This window comes from Neoarius graeffei, chromosome 10, assembly GCF_027579695.1.
Source record: "Neoarius graeffei isolate fNeoGra1 chromosome 10, fNeoGra1.pri, whole genome shotgun sequence".
In the NCBI taxonomy this organism is placed as follows: domain Eukaryota; kingdom Metazoa; phylum Chordata; class Actinopteri; order Siluriformes; family Ariidae; genus Neoarius; species Neoarius graeffei.
In genome coordinates, this window is record NC_083578.1 from 30498937 (window position 1) to 30513558 (window position 14622).

Genomic DNA, 14622 nt, shown 5'->3' on the forward strand with positions numbered 1-14622 from the left:
AGAGCACATGCTGTACAAACTCATACACTCACCCGTATCCAGCTCAGGCTGTGGTAGTCGTATAACATCTCATATTGAAGGGCCAGTTCCCTGCACAGAGAAATCCCATACTCCCAACACTACACACACACACACACACACGCACGCACGCACGCACGCACGCACACACACACGTAAATAAAGTATAGCTATAAGAATGAGCAGACCAAAGTTGCCATTTTCTTGGGATCAGTTAGGTTTAGGATTTGGAATAGGAGCATATTTTTCTGCTTCAATGGGAATGTATTTTAACTGATAGTTACCGTATAATTAGTCTATTCTCTGCACATCATCACTAGAAATTCAAAAGCAAGCACATGGGCACATAGACAGACTGATGGCAAAATTGTAAATAGCTAGAAAATGGGCCTTGAGTTCCAGAATATGATCATGGAATATCATGTCTGTTGCATGAAAAGCAAGTAGATCAAAAGATTTTTGATTGAAATCAAAATATTCTTCGTGTGTGTGTGTGTGTGTGTGTGTGTGTGTGTGTAACATGCCTTGCCCTTGTTGAAGTAGTGCAGTATCTTTCTGCTGAGGGCCTCTTTGCGCTGCCACTGACTCTGAGCAGGGTACTGCAGGAGGTCTCGGAGGGGCTGCTCGCACCACTGCAGCAGCTCCCAGTACAACAGCAACGTGAAAGCAGCCTCTGTGCACACACATGCAAACACATAAACTACAGTGTCTTACAAAAGTATTCATCCCCCTTCGTGTTTGTCCTGTTTTGTTGCATTACAAGATGGAATTAAAATGGATTTTTTGGGGGGTTAGCACCATTTGGTTTACACAACACGCCTACAACTTTAAAGGTGAACATTGTTGTTTTATTGTGACATAAGCAATAATAAAGATGAAAAAACAGAACTCTGAAGTGTGCATAGGTATTCACCCCCCAAAGTCAATACTTTGTAGAGCCACCCTTTGCTGCAATTACAGCTGCAATTCTCTTGGGGTATGTCTCTATTAGCTTAGCACATCCAGCTACTGGGATTTTTGCCTATTCCTCAAGGCAAAACTGCTCCAACTCCTTCAAGTTAGATGGGTTGTGTTGGTGTACAGCAATCTTCAAGTTATGCCACAGATTCTCAATTGGATTGAGGTCTGGGCTTTGATTAGGCCATTCCAAGACATTGAAATGTTTCCCTTTAAACCACTCCAGCATAGCTTTAGCAGTATGTTTAGGGTCATTGTCTTGCTGGAATGTGAATCTTTGTCCCAGGTCTCAAATCTCTGGCTGACTCAAACAAGTTTTCCTCCAGAATTGCCCTGTATTTAGTGCCATCCATCTTTCCTTCAGTCCTGACCAGCTTTCTTGTCCCTGCAGATGAAAAATATCCCCACAGCATGATGCTGCCACTACCATGCTTCACTTTAGGAATGGTGTTCTCAGGGTGTTGGGTTTGCGCCACACATGGCATTTCCCATGATGGCCAAAAAGCTCAATTTTAGTCTCATTTGACCAGATAATCTTCTTCCATGTGTTTGGAGAGTCTGCCACATGTTGTTGGGCAAACTCCAAACATGTTTTCTTAAGCAATTACTTTTTTTTTCTGGCCACTCTTCCATAAAGCCCCACTCTGTGGAGTGTATGGCTTGAAGTGGTCCTAATGACAGATACTCCCATCTCTGCTGTGGATCTTTGCAGCTCCTTCAGTGTTATCTTTGGTGTCTTTGTTGCATCTCTGATTAATGCCCTCCTTGCCTGGTCTATGAATTTTGGTGAGCAGCCTTCTCTTGTCAGGATTGTAGTGATGTCATATTCTTTCCATTTTGCTATAATGGATTTAATGTTGCTCCGTGGGATATTTAAAGTTTGGGATATTTTTTATAACCCAGCCATGATCCATACTTCTTCACAACTTTGTCTCTGACATGTTTGGTGTGCTCCTTGGTTTTCATGTTGCTTGCTTCAGGTTGATTTATACAGACATCATGTGGCAAATCATGTGACACTTTGATTGCACACAGGTGGCTCTTAATCAACTAATTATGTGACTTATGAAGTGAATTGGTTGGACCAGCTCTTATTTAGGGGTTTCATACGAAAGTCGGTGAGTACCTATGCACACTCCAGATTTCTGTTTTTTCGTCTTAATTATTGTTTGCATCACAATAAAAATTTTTTTGCACCTTTAAAGTGGTAGGCATGTTGTGTAAATCAGATGGTGCTAACCCCCCAAAAATCCATTTTAATTCCATCTTGTAATGCAACAAAACACCAAGGGGGATGAATACTTTTGCAAGACACTGTATATTCTGACAAATGTAAAAAAAAAAAAAGTGCCTTTTTACATTGATGTTTTCACAATTCTTTGAGAATTCGAAATTAGCAAAATCTCTCTTTTTTTCTCTCTCCATACCTGTGTAGTTATGCACCTGCACATGGAGTTCACAGAGTTTGTGAATGTAGCGGATGTACATGTCTTCTTTGGTTATTTCACACTTGCAGAAAATTCCCAGGAAACCCAAATCATGAGGAACAAAAAGTAGTAAGAAAGAAATGTTCAGCAAAAGACCTCTTGCACTTCAGCTCATAATCAAAGTAAGTAAATGGTCCTTTAATTTATGAACACATAAGTACACTATACAAATCCAAGTAGTTTGCTTAATTGAAATAAGTCTTAGTGTGTTCTCCTGAATTCCAAAATAATGGTTCATTATAGGCTCACTACAAATTAATGGTAAAGTACATTCACCAGCCACTTTATTAGGTACACCCCTACACCTGCTGTTTTACGCAGTTCTCTAATCAGCCAATCCCTTGACAACAGCACAATGCATAAAATCATGCAGATATAGATCAAGAGCTTTAGTTAATGTTCACTTTAAACATCAGAATAAGAAAAATTGTGATCTCTGTCAGTGCGTTTACATGCACATCCAAATCGAGCTACTGTCGGTAATCGAGCTAAGGGTCCCAGCAGGGGTGCCAGAGAAATCCAATCCTACATGCACACAAGGAAATCGAGCTATTGTAGGAGGTACATTGTGCACCCGAGCCACAGGTGGCGCTACACGCCCCATCGTGTTGGTACACTTCCGGTTGTCGTCATGAAGAAGAGGAGTGATTTCCACTTTACATTCACACCACATGTCATTGCCACCTGTTGGCTACAAACTGTCCTGGGCAGACCACTGTTTTGTAAGACAACTTATTTTGCACAATTGTATATTTTTCTAAAGTCCATTTTTTGCTTACAATTTAACTTATGTCTTAATAAACACACAAAAAGTTCAATTGTTTTTGTTTTTTGTCTCCTTGTTCCTCCTGACCTCTTCTGCTGCTCGCTACTACTACTGTTGTCATGCCGACCGAGGCTGTTGTGTTTCCCGCTTGTGGTCTCGTCACTCGTCACTTCCGGAAGGGAAGTAAGTAGCTCGACTACGTAGCTCGATAGGGTTACATGCACTAAGTAGCTCGGCTACAATCGCATAATCTAGGTCGCGTAGCTCGATTACGAGAAATCCAGTTCGTTTCGATTTCAGCCGAGCTAAGGTGTATCCATGGCATTTAGAACTTCGATTTCAGTCGAGCTACGGCAGAAATTCGATTTTCTCTATGTGCATGTAAACACACTGTGTGACTTTCACTGTGGCATGGGTGTTGGTGCCAGATGGACTAGTTTGAGTATTTCAGAAACTGCTGATCTCCTGGGGTTTTCACACAGAATGGTGTGAAAAACAAAGAAAAACATTGCATGAGCGATAGTTCTGTGGGTCAAAATGCCTTGCTGATAAGAGAGATAGGAGGAAAATGTTCCAGATTGGTTCGAGCTGCCAGGAAGGATATAGTAACTCATATAATAACTCTTTACAACCATGGTGAGCAGAAAAGCATCTTCTGCAACAGCAGAAGACCACATTGGGTTCCACTCCTGCCAGCCAAGAACAGGAATCTTAGAATCAAGAACAAGTTGCTATTAAAGTGGCCGGTGAGTGTATAAGCACTATTACAAAAACAGCATCTAAAATCTGAGTAGGCACAGACTACTATCCATTTGTTACCATGCAATCTATCCTCATTAACTTATTTGGCTTTGTTATTTCTTTTTATAGTTTGTATTTACAGTACACTGTAACCACTTATGAAAAAAATACAGTCAATGTACTGTCTGTCACACATTTGTACTATATTAATAATTCTAATATACAAAAATACAAAATATAAAGTATTACTAAAATATAACACCAAAGTAAACCTTAGTAAAATTAAGCATGTGTATTGAGGTAACACGTTTTACCATGATGTTGGCTCCCAACTTTTTACTTTCTGCTTCTTCTCCTCTCACACTGTCCCTGTAGACATGAAATCAGATGAACCATTTTAACCAATTACAGTGTATTACTCGCAAACACAACATACACACACAGTACCAGTCAAAGGTTTGGGCACACCTTTTAATTCAATGGTTTTTCTTTACTTTTATTAATTAAAAGACACTTCATGTCTTAAAGTAATGATGGACTGTCATTTCTCTTTACTTAGTTGAGCCAGTGGTGGATGTAGATATGGGCAAAATGGTCAGTCACTCAGGGCACAGGGCGTGTGCACAAAAAGAAAAAAAAAATCAGAATTTTAAGATTTGCACAATCAGTTTTCTAATGCAGTTGTACTAATGCACAGCAAAATCAGCCACACTATGAAATTCAACCAAATAAACCACAATTCATTCATAATACGGTGACTATATATTTTTTACAGACATACTGTTGCATTTTTTCCCTGATTTTTGTGAAACTGTTAAGAATAATATAAAACCAGTCTGCACACTACCAAGGTGAACTGACTTAGTCTTGACACTTGGTTGACAGTGTTGGGCAACTGGTAATGTAGTGATGCTCAAGTACCAAATCAACACAAATGGATAAGAAAAGGTCTAGCATCAGCCATCAGGTGCCCAGTTTAGGAAAAGAGAAAGAGAAACGTGCAGAAGATAAAGGTATGCAGTTATGTCATCTCTTTATTAGTATAATATTACGCAGGTAATGAAACAGGCTAGCATAACACTTACATTTGTTAGCCTATGTTGCTGTGTTGCTTGCTATGCTATTACACATAGGACAACAATATTATGTTTTCTGTTCAACTAGCTTACATAATATTGGATATAATTTCAGTTTCATTATGATATGTGTAGCCTGCAGCAAAAACCTAACTAGCACATGTATTCTAATAATTTGATTCATTTTTAATTTTTGTATTTCTATCATACAGTTTTTTTCTATTTGTCTTTGTTACTTCTTTTTGATATTTATGAGTTTTCCATCCATCCATCCATCCATCCATCCATCCATCCATCCATCCATTATCTGTAGTCACTTATCCTGTGCAGGGTCACGGGCAAGCTGGAGCCTATCCCAGCTGACTATGGGCGAGAGGCGGCGTACACCCTGGACAAGTCGCCAGGTCATCGCAGAGCTGACACATAGAGACAAACAACCATTCACACTCACATTTCACACCTATGGTCAATTTAGAGCCACCAATTAGCCTAACCTGCATGTCTTTGGACTGTGGGGAAAACCGGAGCACCTGGAGGAAACCCACGCAGACACGGGGAGAACATGCAAACTCCACACAGAAAGGCCCCCATCGGCCACTGGGCTAGAACCCAGAACCTTCTTGCTGTGAGGTGACAGTGCCAACCACTACACCACCGTGCCACCCATTTATGAGTTTTATTCTTGTATATATTTTTATATTAATATAGTTTTTAACCACTCAGTTGAGTGGTTCTTGACATAATATGGATTACTACAGTTGTGGAATAGGACTATTTGCTGTATTTTTATTATTTACTATTTACTGTTTGATCTCAAACACATTAAGAAGGCAAGAAATTCCACTAATGAACTTTTGATGAGGAACACCTGTTAATTGAAAAGCATTCTAGGTGACAACCACATGAAGTTGGTTAAGATAATGCCAATAGTATGCAAAGCGTCATTGAGGTAAACGGTGGCTACATTGAAGAATCACCATTTGAAACTTTTTTAACACTTTTTTGTTTACCACATAATTCCATATATGTTCCATATGTTATTTCATAGTTTTGATGTCTTCAGTATTGTTCTATGATGTAGAAAATAATCAAAATACAGAAAAGCCTGTGAATGAGTAGGTGTGTCCAAACTTTTGACCGGTACTGTACACAATACCACACACCTCATATTTCTGAAATTTGTTGTATATGACTAGCTAGATAGCTAGCTGTGGTTTTCGGCTGTGCTTTTCGAAACTGATAATGTTGACCTGATTGTAGAAAAGTCTTTTGATGCTCATACTTATGGGGAGTGTCAATAAGAGACAGCTGTGACACACCTGTAATCCAGAAGTCTCTCTATGAGGCGTGTGACCGAAGTGATGAAAGACACCCCTGTCTCTCGCCATGTCTCCTGCTCGATCTTCTCCAACAGACTGACAATTAGAGAGAATAAGATTTAGAAATTTCAGAATTAATATTATAAGGTTAGGTGGGTGTGTATGAGATTAGCAGATAGTATGTCAGAGAGATTAGCAGCTAATGTAATACCTTGGATATGGCCCAAAGAGCTGGGTTCTGTAAGAAAGATAGCATAAGGCAGCACAATTTTAATCCAGTCATAAAGAAAATAATCTAAATAGGATACACATCATGTTTTGTTCATTACTCATCGCTGGATGCCCCACTGACCTGTGTCATCGTTTGATGTTATAACAGGAAAGCATCATTTAACAATAATATAAATAGCATATCATCATGTAAAGGCATTTGCAGTACAAACATAATGAATGATCTAATTTATGAGTTGAAGGATTAGTGACCAACATGTGAGTTTGTGTGTACTGAGCAGAAAGTACTAGTTTAGGCCTAAATAAAGTTACACAAGAGCCAAACTTGACGAAGAATTAAAATAGCACAAATTTGTACATGGAATTCAAAGGAGCCAAAGGTTTAAGATAGAGAGTATACAAGTATCATTGTCTCATCCTGAGGGACACCTGCTCAAAAATGCCATAACCTGTAGCAGTGTTAACACAGTGGAGCACACAGGAACAGTAGGAAAAATAAAGGTTCTATATACAGTAGGGTCCAAAACTCTGAGACCACACTAAAAATCTGTTTTTTGTTTCTTTTAAAACTGAAAATAATAAACCAAAAGATTTAGAATTTTGGGGAAAAATGAAATAAAATAAAACAAAGAAAGGAAATGCAACTTTAAAATGCACTGTTTCTCGGTTACTATTTAAAGGAAACGCTATAACCGGTAACCGCAGAACAACTATACAATCTAATTCTATGGTGAAATCATCCGTGTCAAAGTAAACTGCTTGTTTTTGCCACTGACAGGCTCAAAGTAAGTGCTTGACAACATGGAAAGGACCCATTTGGAGATACATTTGTGTCTGTTTACCTCAATAACTGTACAGAAACTGTAGGAAATGACTGATTCTACAGTTATTATTTTACATTTCTCTTCTTCTGGTCTCTAATGCAGCACTCCATTCAGTGCCTATAGGTGATTATCACACAGGAGCTGTTTTCTCATGTTTACAAAAGAGATCCTTTCCATGTTGTCAGACACTCATCCATATTTTTGTAATCAGTTAAATATTCAGGCATTACTTTGGAAATAGACTTCTTCACGAATTCTGTGTGACCATTCATTTTGTAGACATTTTGTAGTCATTAGTCATTTTCTACAGTTTATTTACAGTTATTGAGGTAAACACACACAGGTGTATCTCTGTAGGGATTCTTTCTATGTTGCCAGACACTTGTAAAAACAGTATGAGCCTGTCAGAGGTGAAAACAAGCAGTTTACTTTGACACGGATGATTTCCCTGTAGGATTGCATTGTATAGCCAATTTGCTATTGCCCGTTATAGCTTTCTGTCTCAATACTAGACCGATTTCAATTGTTTTTGTCCCTAGTAAATATTTGGATCCAAAGAGATGGGAAAATAGGGCCCAGGTTTATGAAATCCCAGGCTTCTTCTTTAAATGTAAGCAAATTTGTGATAGACCATGTTAACTCGTTTGCAAAAAAGGTCAGCTCGCCCTTGAGTCTTATCTCCTCCATTGAAGTATGTGTTCAGACTGGTTGATTTGGTCTAGCATGGATCATCAGGTTTTAGGCAAAAACTGTGCACTCTATCCCAGCACAAGTGCACACTATCATTCAAGCAAAAGGAGGGCATACCAAATACTAAGCAACTCAGAAATTCATGTAAATGTTCTATATTCTAAAGGTTCTAACTTTCATTCAAGTTGTTGCTGATAATATAACTTTTAATGAGAAAATTTGTGTTCAAAAAGAAAAGAATGCAAAGATAAACCATTTCATCAGTAGTCTCAGACGTTTCAACCCCACTGAACATAATCTCTATAGATAAAAATAGTATGTGCATTTAGGTATGTGTCAAGACTCACAATAATCCAAAAAGTTCTCTGTGGTTTTCCTCTCCTTTCCCATCCGCTATCATACTGTCTAACTTATCCATCAACTCAGCCTCCACCTACACAAAACAAGGATAACAATTGGTCAAAATTCTCTCTGCTTAAGCCTCTTTCATAAAAAATTCTAATTTCATCTAATTCTGATTTATTTTATATTATTTATAATTATTTACAATTGAAACATACAGACTGAGAATATTATTCACTGTACATTTATGTTCACTTAAGTAAGAGTCTGTGAAATGAACAAATTTTGTATCGGACCTGTTTGAAATTGCCATTCTTGCGCTGTTCCCAGTCCATCATGTCATGGAAAATGGGAACCATAACATTCCTGACTTCAGCCTGAGGAACCAGAGTTACCCCCAAGAATGGACCCATCATCCCAGGGGTGAAATGAGGCTTATTATCACCTGAAAGCAAGAACAGAGAGGGATTATCTAAACAAGGCAGCAATGTAATTAACTAAATCTATTAAAAGAGGAAGGTAAGAAAGTGTGGAACAGGAAAAATGTTCACACCTAACTTCTGCCACATACTGTATAGCTCATACACCATCTGCACTCTCAAATCTCCATATCTGTATGATAGAGAAAACAGCATTTACTGATAAAACACCTCATTTTCTATATAGTAAAAAGGGTGTCATTTATGTGTGCATGTGTATTTATGCGTCCATATGTTTATACTTGTCCGTTATTCGCTGCCTCTTGACCTGACTGAGTGACTCAAGCTGCAGACTGGGCTGACTAATAAATAGCACAGCCAAACTGAAGAAGGAGTTCCAAAGCTGAAAATAAAAGTACAGACATGGTCGTCACAGTTTTAACACTTTAGCATAACATATTTGAGGCCATGCTTAGCACTTGAGATTTTTCTGGATACCAAGTTACGTGTGTGTGTGTGTGTGTGTGAGAGAGAGAGAGAGAGAGAGAGAGAGAGAGGAAAAAAAGAAAAAAGGGATATCCAACAGCACTTGTAGCCAGAAAATTTAACAGGTGACTCAACTAAAAAGACTGTAGCATTTTAAACATAACTACTTCTGCTACAACAGGAGTACAGTATTATGAGCAGAAATCCTGCTTCTTGACCATGACTTTTATCTGATTATTACCAGCTCCTCCCATTAGTTCATATGTCCTGGGCATTGGAAAACTACAACTGGTATTACTGTGAGGTGCAAGACAAGTTCTGGTTTCTGCTCTATAGAAACCAAACAGTGAACACTCAATACATTTCAGAATCAGAATCACTTTTATTGCCAGGTATGTGGACACACATGAGGAATTTGACTCCGGTTTCACTTAGCTCACATAGTACAAAACAGATAAAAAGTGTATACACAAAACAAACAAACAGAAAAAAAAATGGTGCAATAGGTGCATAGTGCAAAGTAATCCAAGTAAGTCAAGTATGAAATAGATAAATATAAAGTATACAGTGTGCACAGAATGACGGTATGAGTATGCAGGTATTTTACAAGTGATATTACTGATATATACATTTTGATGTAGTCCTGTCACAAATAACCAGCATAAGGTAGAAAGTGTAGTGAATGTACAGTCACTATACTTTCTTCAAGATGCTCAGTAAAACTTACCAGCTCATTTCCTTATAAAACTCCACAACTTGTACCTGAGAATACAATTTTTTTTAAAGCAAGGGGTTGTCACACCAAATACTGACTTTGTTTAATGTATGACTGTTTGCGGCTCTTTATGGTATTTTTTTAAAATGTAGAAACATTAGATTTCATTAAAAATTAGTAGTCTCAGGTACAATTGCAAGGAAATTAGCTGGCGAGTTTTACTCAGCATGTTGCAGAACCAGCCACAGTTCTTCTACAGACTTTGATTGTCGCACTTGCTTCTTCTTTTTTCAGCAAAACCCAACAGCCTTCATTATGTTTTTTTTTTTTTTTTGTCTGAAAAGTGGCTGCTTATGTATCTTTACTGTCATACAAACATTTTTCTGTAACATTTAATTTTGTGCTGGAAAACTAATATTTGAAAATCAAAAGTGTTTTTGTACTGAAATCAAAAGTGTTTTTGTACTGACTCAATAATGTACAAGTCATAAAATAAAAATCTATAACAAAGTATATACGAAAAAAAGGGCACCTAAGACTTTTGCACATTAATGTATATACAGGCTTTTATAGTAACTACTGAGCCCATATATTACAGTGGTGCTTGAAAGTTTGTGAACCCTTTAGAATTTTATATATTTCTACATAAATATGTCACAGTCCGGTCCAGTCCATCCATGCCTGAGTTTGTGGGACTTCCATGCCGGCTCCAGGCCGGATCTGGGACAGGAATTCAGTCCTGTCCTGTTGGAGGCCATCTTCCCTGTAGCAGCTCTCCCACACCTGCAACCACTCCTCTCCCATCAGCCAGGGCCTATTTAAGAACTGTTTGGAGCTACTCCTGTTGCCAGACTGTCTCCTGTAGACTTTCCTCGCCTCGCTACAGCCTTTTTGATATTGTGACTTCTAGATTTCCCGTGCCTGTATTGTTCCTTGTTTTTTCTTGTCTAGTTTCCTGTCCAGTTTTTTGTCCCTGTTTTATCTGCCTGTTCATCTGGATTATGTTTTTTGCTTCCTCTGCCTGGGTTTCCCTTGTCCCTGTTTTCTTCAGTTTTTGTGAAGATTTTTCTGTCCTGTTTTTGTCCCTAACCGTGCCTGCCTCCCCTTCCGTGTTTTGACCTCTTGGCCTGTTCTTTGACTACTGATTTTGCCTGAGTCCTTTTGTACCTCTGCCCTCAACTTCATTAAAGAAGTTCTCTTTTTTGTCCACTGCCTGTCTCGAGTCTGCTCTTGGGTCCTCACTTCACCTCAGCTTGCCATTTCTGACAGCACAGTCTGGCCATCATGGACCCAGCAGACTTCACCCAGCTAAGAGCAGCAGTGCAAGAACAGGGAGCTATCCTTGGGACCCACCAAATAGGACATCCAATAGGTGAACCAGAACCTTGTCACCACCTCTAACACTCTCGATCTTCTTGCCACTCAGCTACAACAGCTTCAAGTAACATCTGCTCCTACACAACCCCCTCTGCCTACCGCTCCTCCAGCTCCTGCTCCAGCCCTCTTCAGAGAGCCGAGACTTCCTGCCCCACAGCCATATGACAGAAAACCAGGTACCTGCCGATCATTTTTATCTCAATGCTCGCTAACCCTTGAGCTTCAACCACTGGCCTTCCTTACAGAGTGTTCCTGAGTGGCCTACACCATCACTCTCCTCAGCTAGGGAGTGGGGAACAGCTATGTGGGACGCCAATGCACCATGCTGCACCAGCTTCAAGAATTTCACAGAAGAGATGAGGTGAACCTTCGATCACTCTCTGTCTGGAAGAAAGGCAGCAAGAGAAATCATAGGACTGCAGCAGGGCGCCCGGTCCATGTTTGATTATGCGATTGAGTTTCACACTTTGGCAGCATCTTGTGGCTGGCATGAGAATGCCTTGTTTGATGCATTTCTGAACGGGCTGTCAGACTCCATCAAGGATGAACTGGTTTCACGAGAACTGCCACCTGATCTCCCCGGGCTCATGGACCTCGCCAGTCGTGTTGACTCCCGGATCAGACAGCAGGTGAAAGAAAGAGCTCAGACTAGTCTTGCTCCCCCTTAGCCTCCCATTCCCTCTGCTGAGCCAATGCAGGTAGACTGAGTCCGCATCTCACCTGAGGAATGACAGCACCATCGGAATATGAGGGCATGTTTTTATTGTGGACAGCTGGGGCATTACTGCCTATCTTGCCCTTTAAAAGGAAGAGCCCACCAGTGAGTTTAAGGGCCCTGGTGGGCAATATCCAGAATCAGCCCCCTGCTGGTCAACTGCTACTCCCAGTGGTCATTATCCATGGCAATCAGCCCCACGACCTCCAGGCACTCATTGATTCAAGGGCTGACAGAAACCCGATCTGCTCGACCACTGCCAAGCGCCTGGGGATTCCACTACTGGCTCTGAACCTGTCCCTCACTGTCCTGACCCTTAACGGTACTGGTCTGACCACTATCACCCATAAAACAGCCCCAGTCACCTTAAGAATTTCGGGCAACCACTCTGAATCCATCCAGTTTTTTGTCATGAGCAACCCCCATGTGCTCATAGTTCTTGGTCTGCCCTGGCTAACACTACATAACCCCCATGTCAACTGGACTAACACCACCATTTTAGGATGGAGTCAATTCTGTTTATCGTCATGCCTGAGATCTGCCCTCCCTCCCGCCAAGCTGCTTCAGCCCTCCATTAGTGAATATCCTGACCTCTTTAACGTGCCTTCCGAGTATAATGACTTAAAGCCTGTGTTCAGCAAGTCTCAAGCTGTTTCCCTTCCTCCCCATAGGCCCTATGACTGTGGAATTGACCTCCTCCCTGGGACTGCACCACCTAAGGACCGACTTTACTCTCTCCTTCTGAAAGGCAAGCCATGAATAAATACATCACCAAGTCCTTAGCAGCTAGAATTATTCGTCCCTCCTCTTCTCATGCAGGGGCAGGATTCTTTTTGTGGAGAAGAAAGACAAATCCTTGCACCCCTGCATTGATTACCGGGGGCTAAATGACATCACCATCAAGAACTGTTACCCCCTACATCTTATGACCATGGCGTTTGCGTTACTCCAGGGAGCCCAGATTTTCACCAAGCTAGACCTGTACAATGCTTACCACTTAGTGAGGATCAGGGAAGAGGATGAATGGAAGACGGCATTCAACACCCCTATGGGCCACTACGAATATCTTGTGGTCCCATTCGGCCTGACTAATGCTCCCGTGGTTTTCCAGGCCCTCATTAATGATGTCCTGAGGGACTACCTTAACCTTTTTGTTTATCTGAACGATATATTGATTTTTTTTCCCCCGCTCCCTTGATGAACACCGCATCCACATCAGGCAGGTCCTTCAACGTCTCCTGGAGAATAAACTCTTTGTTAAGGCCAAAAAGTTCCATAGAAGCTCTGTCTCCTTTCTGGGTTTCATTATCTCCCCAGCGCAGATTCAGATGGACCCCCTGAAACTCAAGGCAGTAGCTGACTGGCCCACCCCATCCTCTCGGTGAGAACTCCAGTGGTTTCTTGGGTTTGCGAATTTCTACAGGTGATTCATCAGGAACTTTAGTATGGTAGCTGGGCCCCTCACGGCTCTAACTTCCACCAAGGTCCCTTTCAGCTGGGGGGAAGGGGCCGAGAAGGCATTCTCCGAGCTCAAACAAAGGTTCACGTCAGCACCCATACTCACCATTCCAGATCCGTCCTGGCAGTTCATGGTTGAGGTCAATGCTTTGGAGTCAGGGGGCGGAGCCATATTGTCCCAAAGATCAGCTAGTGACAACAAGCTTCATCCTTGCTCCTTCTTCTCTCGTCAGCTTTCCCCCTCTGAGAGAAACTACAATGTTGGCAATAGGGAACTGCTGGCTGTGAAACTGGCCTTGGAAGAATGGAGACATTGGTTGGAGGGGTCAGACCTTCCCTTCATCGTATGGACAGATCACAAGAACCTTGACTACCTCAGGACTGCCAAGCGCCTCAATTCTCACCAGGCCCGATGGTCTCTCGTTTCAAGTTCACACTTTCCTTCCGCCCAGGCTCCAAGAATGGTAAGCCCGATGCCTTGTCCAGAATGTTCTCTCCCCTCCAGGAGGAATCAACCTCCCCTGAGACCATCCTTCCTCCACCGTGCCTGGTGGGGGACGCTCTGTTAGAGGTGGAAACCCTGGTCCAGAAGGCCCATGAGCAGGACCCAGGGCCCAGTGATGCACCTCCTAACCATCTTTTTGTTCCTGTTTCTGTGCAGGCACAGGCATTGCAGTGGGGTCATGGTTCCAGAATGGCATGCCACCCAGGAGCAGCCTGGACTCTGGCACTCATCCGACAATGTTTTTGGTGGCTATCCATCAAGGAGGATGTCCAGAGGTTTGTGGCAGCTTGCGACATCTGTGCCAGGAACAAGACTGGCAACAGACCCCCTGCTGAGACATCTTCCTGTTCCCCACCGGCCCTGGTCACACATAGCCCTGGATTTCGTCACAGGACTTCCTAATTCAGGTGACAATACTTGTATCCTCACTGTTGTTGACCGTTTTTCTAAAGCTGTTCATTTTATCCCTCTGCCCAAGCTTCCCACCACCAAAGAG

At 41.4% G+C, this 14622-nt stretch overlaps 1 protein-coding gene across 1 annotated transcript in view; it reads right to left on the bottom strand.

Annotated features, from left to right (window-relative positions):
• LOC132893505 (dedicator of cytokinesis protein 3-like) overlaps positions 1–14622 on the bottom strand; it is a 136288-nt gene that overhangs the window by 20562 nt on the left and 101104 nt on the right. Inside the window, exons 30-39 of the mRNA XM_060932699.1 lie at positions 9173–9273; positions 9005–9063; positions 8748–8896; positions 8457–8542; positions 6576–6602; positions 6365–6460; positions 4284–4338; positions 2403–2484; positions 543–691; positions 33–119 (exon numbers count right to left, since the gene is read on the bottom strand). Coding sequence (XP_060788682.1) covers positions 33–119; positions 543–691; positions 2403–2484; positions 4284–4338; positions 6365–6460; positions 6576–6602; positions 8457–8542; positions 8748–8896; positions 9005–9063; positions 9173–9273 — 891 coding nt within the window. The remainder of the gene's footprint in view (positions 1–32; positions 120–542; positions 692–2402; positions 2485–4283; positions 4339–6364; positions 6461–6575; positions 6603–8456; positions 8543–8747; positions 8897–9004; positions 9064–9172; positions 9274–14622) is intronic.